Source organism: Rhineura floridana, chromosome 3 (genome assembly GCF_030035675.1).
Source record: "Rhineura floridana isolate rRhiFlo1 chromosome 3, rRhiFlo1.hap2, whole genome shotgun sequence".
In the NCBI taxonomy this organism is placed as follows: domain Eukaryota; kingdom Metazoa; phylum Chordata; class Lepidosauria; order Squamata; family Rhineuridae; genus Rhineura; species Rhineura floridana.
Window position 1 is genome coordinate 156,809,652 of NC_084482.1, and position 12,841 is coordinate 156,822,492.

Genomic DNA, 12,841 nt, shown 5'->3' on the forward strand with positions numbered 1-12,841 from the left:
TCACATTTTGGAAAGCAGTCCACTTTGTTCTGAAGCATTTTGGAGACTACCCAGTTCAACTCAGGGTCTGAATCCAAATCTGATTTGGAAAAAATATTATGCCTCATTCTGCCCTCAATCTTGTCACTATTATGAAGAATCAAAAATAATTTTAAATTTTGTACCCCTTTGGACAAAAGTGGATTAAATTTGCAGGCACTTTAGCCCCTCCAAAGTGGATAAAGCCTACCAAATTATAAGCAAATAGGTCCAGGGGTTTTGTACCAAGGTCTTTAAAGTTGATTTTGGAGGGGAAGAACTAAAAGGGGTTTGCTTCTCTCTGTGGTCTCGTGGACAACAATATTATCATGAAAATGGTATACATCATAGAAGTGCCCTGCAAAATATTAGAAGAATAAGGACAAGGGCTACTGAGTTATGATAAATATAAAACAACAGCTTCAGGTTTCTGTTCTTCTCAGTTGGCACCTAAAGTTGCAGAAACCTGGCATTTTTCCTTATATGGGAAGCTTTGGGAGAAATTGTTCAGTTTTTGCAGACACACTGCCTGCTACTTTTTTTAAACATTCAAATCTCTGAAGTACCCCACAGTGCTTCAGAGGTCCCTACTTTGGAAGTTCCCCAACTTCTACCACCCCTGTGGCCACTGCCCAGTCTTTTCCCTCTGATCCAGATCCACACCACTGCCTAGAGGGAAAGGTGATCTGAGTGACTGCTCTTTTTCCTCACCCCATGCTGTTGTGTTGCTTGGAGAGAACAGGTGAACAAACAGTGACAGCATGGAAGAGGAGCTGAAAGAGGAATGTGGCAAAGGGTTTGGTAGTGGGGCCCTGATTGGAGCATGGACATGGGCAGGTGCCAGACAAAGCTAACCCCTGATGGCAGATCACCATCATTAGTTGGAAGACTGTGGGGTTGTGAACAGGACACAGTACAGTGCAATCCTAACCTTGTCTACTAAGAATCCAGTGGGGCTTACTTAGATTAATTACTAACACTGAAAGGCTGTCAATATTGTTATCAAAAAGGTCAATTGGTCGGGCACATTGTACATATCTAACTCCCAGGCTCTTGGTGCAAGCCAGTGACATTTTGGTGATGTGCATGGTGGTAGGGATGCTGTTCCAACTTTAAATTGACTATCTTAGCTGACTTAAGAATGAACCTCTGCTGCTAAGTAAGTGTGTTTGATTTCTAACAAAATGATGAAATACTTACAACCACCAAAAGCTTTTTTGGAGAGACTGGTGCAATACTAGGCATTCCTCAGTTACAGGGAGTTAATGGATTGCATACCATCACTATTAGGCGAGATTAGATATTCCTGGTAACAGTGCTGCATTTGTATGTTGAATCTCAATTTTTTCATAGTCTTCAAAAGTGATAGTCAATGATACAAGAAAGGCGCACCCCATGGGTCCTGTGGTTCCCTCCCTGCCCATCACTAAAAGGACAACTGTGATGCTGAGAAATTATTTTTTTCTCCGGGTGTTATGGACTGTGGATATTCACATGCTTGTAGTACAGTTATAGGAATCTGTCTTGTACTGAGCCAGACCATTGATCCATCTACCTCAGACTGTTGACAGACTGGCAGCAAGTTCTCGATGTCTTCAGACAAGACTCTTCTTTCCCAGCCCTACCTGGAGATGCTGAGGATTGAACCTAGGACCGTTTGCATGCCAAGCATGCATTCTGCCACTGCACTATGGCCTATTCCAGTTTTATTAGGTGTGTGCTGCAAGGAGGTGGCAGAAGGAGGCTCAGTCCCCACCAGAGGACACCAGCTGCTGCTACTGACATCAATAAAATACTTCACTTCTTGCCATTCTGTGCCCAGAGATGTTTATACGGAAATTTAGTAACTGTGTGGATTATTCTTTTTCAGTTCTTTACAAAAACCCATCTCATCCTATCAGCGTTACCCTGCAGCCTCCAAATGCATAACAAAGCCATTCTTCAGCACAAACCTTGTGCAGCTCAAGAGGCGTGGGAGACATGATTTCCTGGATCTCTTCCTTCATCACCTTAATCTCCAAATTCCTGCCATTTTTCTTGGTGGCAGTGACACTTGTGTTGCTCTGTCCTTCAGCTACGCTCGTTAAGTTCCCTTTCCTTGGCGGGCTCAGACCTGGCTGGTTAACAGCATTCATGAGCAACTTGCCCCCATCAAGGCCTAGGCTGTGTACACTCCCAGTCATGATGGATGCCTACAGGGGGGCAAGTAAAAAACAGAACAGTAAGGCCCAGTGCAAGAAGAATGCCCCAACTCTTGCATACCCTGCTCCAATAAACCAAATACAAAAAACTGATAAGACAAAGATGTACAGAGAGAGAGAGAACAGAGTGCCGTGGCTCAAGGATGCTTCAGGGTTGTCTACTATGGAACGCTGCTGAACTGCAAATCCTGCTCAGGCTTCTTCAAGTGAAAACGTCAGCCTACAGAGACAACAAACTTTCAGCCATGCACTCCCAATGCATGTGAATTGGCCCACAGCATCACAACCCTGCCCCGTTATGCAAAGCGGCTCTCCCTTTGGCTTAGACATTGATGAGAGTTTGATTGTTCCAGGGACCTGGAGTGCAAGAGTCGCCCTTCTGCCAAAAAGGGGGAGGAAAAACCTAATTCCTACCTAGGAGAACTGAACAGTACTAGTTTGAATTTGGCAGGCCAAGGCTAATTTGGATTTTGGGGAAAATAGGTCCAACTTGCCTGTGTGCTTGTGCCTGCACTCAGGAAATACCTGCTCAACCTATCCATCTATAAACAAGATATACACTGTAATCCTCTAGTGATGTTACCTTGAAAGGAAACACACTTTATAAAGAGAAGCCCTGACACTCTGACTATGCAGGGAAGGGAAGATGTACAACACTCTGTTCACCTGATGGTTGGCTTCAGCATCCAGCAATTACAACTGGAAAGCAACAGCCCAAGAAGAACAAAGGGGATGTGGAACTTACTAGTAGTGATAGCAATGGAACAGCTAGACCCCTTCTGCGTTCAAATGTTAATTTACCTCAATTTCCCTCAAAAGTTCAGACTGGCCGCATGTTTCCAAGTCCTCCAAAGCTTCTCCAAAAACACGCCAAAAATTATCCTCATGTGCGGTCTCAAGGCCATTTTGGCGGTTGGGATATCTGTTGTAACGTAGGAACCAAAGATTGTCAGCACTCTTCTGGAGCGGGATGGAAGCCGCAAGGCTACAGCAAGTGGCTCGCCAGTAAAAGCAGAGACTGGGCAGAGTCTTCATATACAAAAGCAAACAATATGAACTTTTCAGGCAAGAGAGTCCAAATACAAAACCGCCATGCACTTTCACTAACAGGGCAAAAGTCCTTCAAAAGGAAGAATTAAACTGGTATAGTAATGTCAAGTTCAAAAGGGTAAATTAAAAAGTGCCTGTAGGAAGACTGTAGGTTTAGGAAGACGTTTTGGTGAAATAGAGAAGTAAAAGAAAAAAAGGATGCATTATGGGTAAACCAGGAGCCTCAGAGACTGTTAGTACAAAGGCGGATGGGACAGAGTTCAGATCTGAGACACAGAACACCTGAGAAGAGAGAGAGAAACACAGAGGGTAACAGACGTGGTGAGAACATGAGAAATACATCAGGTCTTTGTGGGAGTATATAATGTAAAAAAAGATGTATCTAAAGTGATTTTCCCTAGACCAGGCAAGCAACAGTCTACAGAGAAATATACAGAGGATTCAACAGGAACTATATCTCTCATTTTCATGGGCCAGTAGTTATATTTCCAGTATCTCTCATTTTTAACCTGCGTCTCATATCTCTATTTTTTAACCTGTTCTGCTACCCCTTCCCATTATATGAGATAGAGGAAAAATCTCTCTTCAAGAAGTAGAAAAGTATATGCTTGCTGAGATCCATCCCCCCCCAACTTCTTTGGAGAAAGTGAGTAAAACAGCCTTTCCCTGAATATAAGAGTCTGTTCCCCATGTTCTGTCTTACACTCCTAACATGCTGTCATACTCTAGTGTGACCAAGATATTGAACCCAGCATGGAGCTCTACAGACAGAAGCAGGCTTAATTCTCAATGGCTTGCATTTCAGATGGGCGCATTCAGCTGGGACAGGGAGTGAGTTAGTCCCCACCTAAGTTATGTCCCCCAGTGCGCCACTTTACTTTCGGCAATTAGTTGCCATTTAGGGGGAAAGCAAACCACAGCACATAGGATTATTGCAGTATGGAAAGTAAACCCGCCCTCCATGGGTGACCTAGTACCTGCTGACAGGAAGACCACAGCGTGGTGCAAGGCATCCTTCCTCATGCACACAAGCTATTCTCATGATGGACATTTTCAATAGGGTATTATTTTGTGTCAGCACTTAAAATTGCTAAGTGCATAACAGCAGTGGCTGCTTCACATTTGTATGGATGTTTTGATATCATTTCTTAGATCGCTAAAGGAAAAACAGCAATTAAAAATGAACTAAAGTCATATGAAATGGTTTTGGAGACTCATGCCAAGGAAATGATTATTGTTTTAATGGATCAACATTACAAAGAACCGTGACACAAACACAGGGAATGTTGAGTTGAAGGTTCATATTTTTGTTTTATTTTATGCAAACAGCTTCTTCCATCCTCACCCACTTCCCCTCATTCCTTGGATGGAGAGTTCTTTGGCCCAAGTTTGACTTTGTTTTCATATCTTTGTTTTCATATCCCAGCTATTGCTGCCACTTCAGAATTCCATCAGAAACCACAGCAACTCAGGTAGGCCAACTGCACAGCCAAGAATCCAAGGTCAATGCAGCCAGAAAGTTTTTTGGTTTGGTGAACTGCTGAGGCATGGAAGACAGAATAGTGATGTGCAGTTGACCATTTCCAGATGATGAATTCCTGAGTTATCAGGGCAAACAGATTCTGGCCATTTGGTAACTGCAAGCCACATGGGGACTGTGCCCATCCCTTCTAGTTCAAATTGGAAAATGGGTAGGAGTGGCCTGGGCAGCAAAGTCTACTCAAAGCCTTATGCAATTGACACATTTCCTCCTTCCTATTTAATACTTGCCAATTTAGTGCAAAACCCTGAGTAGGAATCCACCATCCAAACATATCCTAGAAGAAGGACAATTCTAACATGCTGCATCTTAGCATCATTTTAGCTTCCTTTTACATCTATTTATCTGTATTTCTCTTACCAATATTACTGCATAAATCACTAGATCTGTGATACTGGATGACTGCTCACATGGCCTGGGGTTGAAAAGGTGAAAACTGAGAAATAACTATTTGATGAAATGTCACCAGGATACTGCTTTGCATGTGCACTGGTATGTCTGGTACTGTACTTCTTTACCATTCAGGCAAATAGAGGCTAGATAGGATAGGGACAATCTGTGTCTTATGTCTAAGCACACATCCTAGATTGCTTTCACATATGGTCACTAACATGTCTAGCAACTATAGATTACCAAAAGATCAAATGTGTGCTGCACTTTAAAGGTTTTTTATTTCCCTCCAATCACTTGTATGCCACTATGAAAATGATACCTACTGTACTGAAATTAGAGCCTGTGCACTCAAAAAAGGCCAAACACTGACTTCTAAATGCCAATGGTATTTTATTAACATTAGAAATCTAATTTTAAAAAAATAATCAATCATCAGAAGAGGCTGCCATCCCACTTGCAGTTCCCATTCTTCTCTCAAAGCAGCTCTTTGTACTATATTATTCCTTTTAGCAGGGTGAGCACCAGGCATGACTGGACCCTTGGGCACCAGAGTGCCTGGCCCATGTCATCATGCTCCTCAACACCCTCTTCTGATGCAGGTAGCATGGGTTTAAATAGGCCATCTGCCCCACCTACCTCCCAAGTTGCTACTTCATTGCACTCGTGTGCTGTGCACACATGCCTATCATCACCCAAGATGGCAGCAGGGATGTCAACCCCTTAGGGACACCCTCACCGCCATCTTAGGTGATAGCAGGAATGTGCGTGCAGCATACTAGTGCTGCGACATGGAAGGGAAGTAGGGCAGCTGAGCTAATTTAAGCCCACACCATCGAAAGAGGGGCCCTTCTGGGCCACAGGGGCCCTTGGCCGATGCCTGACCTGGCCACCTGCTGGTGTGGGGCCTGCCTTTTGGATTCAGGTAAGATCTGAAGATATTTTCATGATAAATGCTTTTATCATTGCTGAAGCTGATATCAACCTCCAACTTTACATGGAAATGGGACACTAAAATTGGTTGAAATAGTATAATTAACTAAGGAATAATGCCAGATTCTATTCTGCATCAATAACAGAAAATGTTTTCCAGGAATCATTCAGCCACTTGTAGTATTGGCTGACCAGCTTCACTGTAATGATTACCATACATCACTTCCTGTAAGGCAAATCCTTCTGGCTGAACATTAGGTTCTTTAGAACCAGCAAATCCTTACTGTTCTCAGTTCAGTTCTAACATCTTGCCACTGCAAAATGAGGAACATAGTCATATACATGGTGCATCTAGCATTTTAGGAGGAGAATGTTCATAGATGCATTAGCTCTGTGAGAGGGAGTTTTTAGCATTTAACAAAGAATCTAGTAATTCCAGTGGAATCCTGAATATCTGTGTCTTTGTTCACTAAAATGTCAGACCTTTATGATTCCAAGAGAATTACTGATCTTGCATTAATTGCCATATTCTTGCTCACTGAATTACTGTATCCATGAAGTTTCCTAGACACCTGTTCTCTAATACATGTGCTTTGAGATGCACAAGTATGACATTTTGAGAAAGACTAGATTGTTCCATACCAGTTTTTGTTAACATGCTACAGTCATTTATACACCATCGCATTTCATAAATGCATCATAGTCAAGACTGTGCATAAAGTGGGCCTTAGTAGCTACCTGTATTGACACAGCTGATTTTCCTATATAAACACAGCTGGTATCAAAAAGCTAACAGAGGAAAAACAACAATGTTAACCACCTTTTCCACCACCAGCCAACAATCATCACACCTAAGACATGCAGGAATGCCTCACTCTTGTGATCCATATGAGTTCACACTCATGCCCATCCTTTCCCCTCATTTTCTTACAAGCCTCACATACCTACTGGGCTTCTCCCAGTCATCCTCACTGAAACTGCCGTCCATAAAGGGGTAACTCTTCCTGGGATCCCCAGGAGGGGTGCTGCTCTTCTGTCTGCTGGATCTCCATTCATGAGGGTGAAGCGCAATACCAACAGCCTGTGGCAAGTATGTACCTACTGGGATCCAATGGAGAGAAGACAGACAGGAAGGATACGGTTGCTTTGATATAGATATGTCAAGGAGATACAAAGACAATCTTATGGACTAGTTAAGTCAATTGACTGAGAAACCTGGGCTCCATTTCTACCCGTACAGTAGATTTCCTATATTGAGGACCTCGAGTGGATCAAAAGCTAGGATACAAAGGAAGAATGAGAGAAAACTTAGCAGCAAAGGCTTCTCCGTCTACTCTAACTTAGAAAGGAACTACTTATTAGACTTCTCACCACTGGTAAGATCTCAGTGAGAGGCTAGTAGGACTGATGATGCAAAAACTAAACAGAGCTGTGTTTGTTGACTTGTTTTCCTCACAATGAAAAATATTGTCCTTATAGACAAATCCATGGAGGATAGGCTATCAATGGCTACTAGCCATGATGGCTAGGTTCTAACTCCACTGTCAGAGGAGGTATGCCTCTGAATACCTGGGAATCACAAGTGGGGGAGAGTGTTTGTGCACTTAGGGATGGGGAAGAAACTGAATTTTATTTGTATTTTAATGAAATCTAATTTTAACTTCTCAAAACAAGACATGAACCAAAATGCAGCCATCCTTTGAAATGTGCATTCCACTGAATTTTGCAATGCAGCTTTCCAACCAAACAATATGTAGGGGAAAGTGTGCATAAAAATGCATATATTAGTGAAAATAGCATACAATTATATTAGGGGAAATTGTGTGCAAAAATGTATATATATATATATATTAGTCAAAACTGCATACAAAAATGTATTTAATAGAAGACATTCACACTAGAATGTGACCAATTTTCATGAGATTAAAAAAAAATTACAATTGCTGCAGAAATGGGGAGAACGCTAAGATTGTAAAATTGAGAGAAAGTGACATTGACATATTCATCCATTCCTAGTTGCTCTCAGAATCTATAAAAGATGCAAGCAAATGAACTTCCGAGAGAGGACTGAGTGATATAGAGCAGTTGCAAAATCTGTGGCCCTCCAGATGTTGTTGGACTATAATCCCCATTAACCTTGACCATTGGCTAAGATGGCTGTGGGCTGATGGGGGTTGGAGTCCAAAACATCTGGAGGATCACATCCCTAATATAGTACAAATGTTTCGGTTCTGGCATGACGTCTTCAGTCTCATATTGCCTTTTTTGTTCTGGCAAGCATCCCCAAAGAGCATCAGACAGTGAAGAGCTCTTTACACCAAGATGGTTATTACCTCCTTGACAAAGGAAAAACCACACAAAAGAATTTTAGAAGAGAAGACTTTACATTTATTTGAAACTAGGGAAGAGCTCAAACAGCTCCCCAAATTCCTCGTGCTGTTTTTGGGTGATGAGAGAGAAGGAATTTTGTTGAATATTCTTAGGTGGGGGACAAGAAATTATCCAACAGAGGTTTTTTTCCTCAGAATACTCTCTCGAGACATTTTGACCCATGTAATTTTGGTTGAAAGTCTATTGTTAATTCATACTGGTGGATGAAGAAAGGCATGGGCCAAGAGAGATGGGATGGAAGGCATAGGGGCCAAGTCCATTGCTTCTTCAACAATATTAATGTAACATTAAATAATAACAAAAATGGATTCAGTCAGAATCCAGTCAGGAAGAACTAGAAAAAGAAAAACGATAAACATTTATCAGAAAGTTCTTTTGTATCATAATTTGTATGATATTCATGCCAATTAATGCACATAACATTATGTGATAGACAGGCAGGCCAGCAGACAGACAAAATAGAGATATTCAACTTTTGTTGCCATTGGGTTCCCTTTTTCTGATGGTTTGTGAGGCATCAATTTGGGGTAGTGGTGGAAGAGATGGGGAAGAGGCAAAAAGATCTTGTGACAATTATTCTGTAGCTTTTAAAGCAGGCCATTCAAATCAATAGTAAACTAAACCCTCCACTTTCATTTCTGTCCCGCATTTAGCTTACTCAGTTGAGTTTTCTAGAGCTTTTGCTGTCCCCTTCAGGGAAGCATGGCACATTTCTAAAAACTCACTGGGCTGAAGAGGCTGGAAGTTGCAGTGAAGCAATACTTACTTAAAAACCTTGCAGAAAATTTCCTCTGAAAATACCACAATCCTTTTTTTCCCCTTAGAGGAACATTTGCCCAGTGTTTAAAGATCAGAGTGTTCTGCACAAAAAAAGACTTATCAGCTAACTTGTTGACACCACTGCCCATGCACTGAGACAACAGAACAGAAAGTTACCACCAGTACAGTGCTGTGTGTGCACGTGTGTATGTGTGAGAGAAGGGTGGCTGGTGCTGGAATTTCTCATGTTGTACTTTTAAAAACATTATTGGAGCAGTGTGGGAGCAGCCATTACTCAGCCTCTTTTATAGTCTTTCATTTACAATCTCTGGACCCGTGCTCACATTCAGGAGACTAAGTTCACAGAGGCAGGGGTAGAGATACACCAGCCCCATCACACACATGTTATTTGCCATAGATGTTTAAAATTCACTTAGTGGAACAGATTTTACACTCGCATGCTCAGTAACGTGTAATCATTATCAGGCACACATTTATGTAAGACTGTGAGCATATATGCCATCTCAGGCACATAATTTATTTATTCATTTATGATTTCCAGTATTTAGAGACTGCTTTTCCACCACTGTATAGTCACAAAGGGGTTTGCAGCACAATGGCAAACTAATACAGCATCTACAACAATAAAACATAATTAAAAACATCATAGATTCAACAACCATGCTGCAATACAAAACAATCTAGCAACCCAGAGCAGGCTTAACTGCGTCCATTGTAAGCCTGGATGAACAACTGTGTCTTGAGTAGGTGACAGAATCCCAAAGATGGAACCATCTGTGCCTCCAAGGGAGCACAGTTCTACAGTCAGGGCCAACTACCAAGGCAGCGTTATCCAATGTCCCCAATTGCATAAGGCAAATACATAAGGCATGGGGTACATTAGCAGACAGGTGCAAATCTGGCTTTGCCCAGTTTTAGGTACATGCATAAGGCCTCTATTGTTCCATCCGTTGAATTATTCAGGCACTAGTCTCATGGCTCCCAATCGGGGAGCTTGTGCAGAGTCCATAAGGTCCTGATGCAAGAGGAGGTCATCAGGCTTCCTGGCATGGATCCCACCCTCATCTTGCACTGCCCATTCTCAGAGCTTGGAAAAGTTACTTTTTTGAACTATACCTCCCATCAGCCCCAGCCAGCATGGCCACTGGATTGGGCTGATGGGAGTTGTAGTTCAAAAAAGTAACTTTTCCAAGCTCTGCCCATTCTACAGCAAAGTTATTCCGTCTCTTTTTTCTTCAGCTCTTTTTTCTTCTTAAATTATAAGCTCTCTTTTTTTATATAGTGCTTCAAAGTGCTTCACACACATTACAGTGTTGTAATATTTACGACAACTATGCAGGGCAAGGCAAGATCAGCTGTGCTAGGAAGTTCTCCTAGTGCAGCCAAGGGGACTCACTGTCGGGGAGCCCCTTTGAAGGTGCCCCTTCAACGACAGCAGGCCTTCAAAGGGTTGTCCTTTTGCCCTGCTTTGTTCATTTGCAGGTGCAAATTGAATCCAAACAACATCTGGAAATGGACATTGAAAGGGCTCACTGTAACTGCCGACTAGCTAATCAGCAGCTACAGCAAGCCTATTTGAAGGTGGGTTTTCACCTGGTGTGTATGAATTAAGGATTCAGCCCACCAGCCAGATTCACTTCTCCACCCCTGCCATAAACAAACAAGTGTAAGGGCTATTTTCTGATTATGTAGCTAATTACCAGTCCACATGGCACTGCCTAATTGAGTGAAATTTAATCCCCTCAGAAGTAAATGTATGAATCAGCCCTTAGCAAATCAAAATGGAGGAAGCAAATTTATGCGCTCACCCAGTAAAGGCCAACTCACCCTGGCTTCCATAGCCTGCATCAATGCCAGAACCATCCCAGGATTCCATTGCACTGTCCACACTGGGGATTGTGGTGGAATAAATCTCAGACAGTTTGCTAGTTTTCTGAGAATCAGTCAGATCATCTTCTGGGTCACTCACTTCATTTAAACTTCCAGACTGTTTTGGATAAGTCCCTTGGAACAAAATGAAGAAGCACAGATATACACACAATGTTAGAGGCTTCTCCATACATTGTAGTTTGCCTGCTTTCTTTATATCAGTGGTTCCCCAACTTTTTCCCGCATGGATCACTTGAAAATTGCTAAGGGTCTTGGCAGACCACTTAATGATTTTTAATTATATTTTTATTGCTTCTGATGTAGACTTCCACAATCAGTTTGTGACATGGCTGCACTAGGACATGGCTGCTCCACGAGCTAGAGGGAGCCCCCAGCTGACGAAGCGTCAAGGCCCCAGCTGACAAAGCGTCAAGGTGAGTTAAGCAGCAGAGCGAGTTCGCCAGCAGGGCAAGAAGGCCAGGGCCCCCCACTCTGCCCGTCTGTTCCCTGACCTCAACTAAACCGCAGTTTCCAACCCATTAACTTAATAAACCTTAAACAAAACTATGCAGGTAAGAAGCCAGCAGGGGTGTGGGGGCTTTCCAGTGTTTTGCACCGCCTGCAGCATGTACGACTATCTGCCTGTTGGACAGAAGTCGTGGGTGTGCTCTCGGTGCAATGAGCTCCTGGCTCTCCGGGAACGACTTCATTTCCTTGAGGCCAAGGTGGCTGACCTGGAAAAGCTGAGAGAGGCAGAGAGGTGTGTGGATGAGGCCTTCAGGGATATTATAGCTGTGTCCCACTCCAAGGATGATAGCTCTCCTGCTAGCATGGAGAACAATGGTCTCGGGGAAGGAGAGCATCCAGCCGAGGAAGAGGGAAAAAATCCCTTAGAAGGGACCCATTCTGTGGGGGATGAGCAACTATCCTCTCGTGCCGAGGATATATCTCCATCCTTGTAGTGGGCGATTCGATCATTAGGAACATAGACAGTGGGGTGTGTGATGGGCATACAGACCGCAAGGTGATTTGCCTGCCTGGTGCAAAGGTTGCGGATATCGCCCGTCGTTTATGTCGGAATTCTATTGAGTTGCGTAGCAGAGTAGAGAGTTTTGAGCGAGCTTATGTATGTGTGTTTGAATCTTTGCTAAGATTCTACCTTCCCTGCAAATTAGTCAGACAGAGACTTTAAGCTTTAAAAATAAGAAAGAACTACTTTATTCTGGAAGTACATCCTTGATAGGAAAGAGTTCTATATCTAGCTAACTAGCTATGTTGGAGCAGTCTGGACTGGTCCCAGTGCAGCTCTCATGCTGGTTGAGAGGGAGAGACAAAGGAAAGATGTCTGCTCCCCTCTCGAGAGAGAAGAAGAAACTGGGAAGGCGGGAAGGAACTGGGATCAACATCCTTTGCATATCAGTCTAGCAGGAAGGGGAGAGACGGCAAGGATCAAAGGACAGGTATAGCCTAGCAACCAAGAGGTCTCCTCCCTAGCTACCCTTTTTAACCCCATGCAGCCTCAACCCACCAAGTTGGAGTTGAACCTCATACATTCCAACAGTTTAGATAGTTTGGTAGACAGTGCTGGGGAGGAGTCAGTGGTCATGGTGCACATTGACACCAATGACATGGGGAAATGCAGCCGTGAAGTCCTGGAAGCAAAATTTAG

The 12,841-nt window shown here is 43.0% G+C and overlaps 1 protein-coding gene across 7 annotated transcripts in view; it reads right to left on the reverse strand.

Annotated features, from left to right (window-relative positions):
* The window catches only part of GRIP2 (glutamate receptor interacting protein 2), a 323,541-nt gene that overhangs the window by 7,121 nt on the left and 303,579 nt on the right, over positions 1–12,841 (reverse strand). For 5 of the 7 annotated variants that reach the window (XM_061618438.1, XM_061618433.1, XM_061618439.1 and 2 more), the window contains 4 exons: positions 11,131–11,307; positions 7,077–7,233; positions 3,021–3,141; positions 1,971–2,210 (listed from right to left, as the gene is read on the reverse strand). In XM_061618438.1, the coding sequence (XP_061474422.1) occupies positions 1,971–2,210; positions 3,021–3,141; positions 7,077–7,233; positions 11,131–11,307 (695 nt within the window). The other 2 variants (XM_061618434.1, XM_061618440.1) reach the window with 2 other exon arrangements.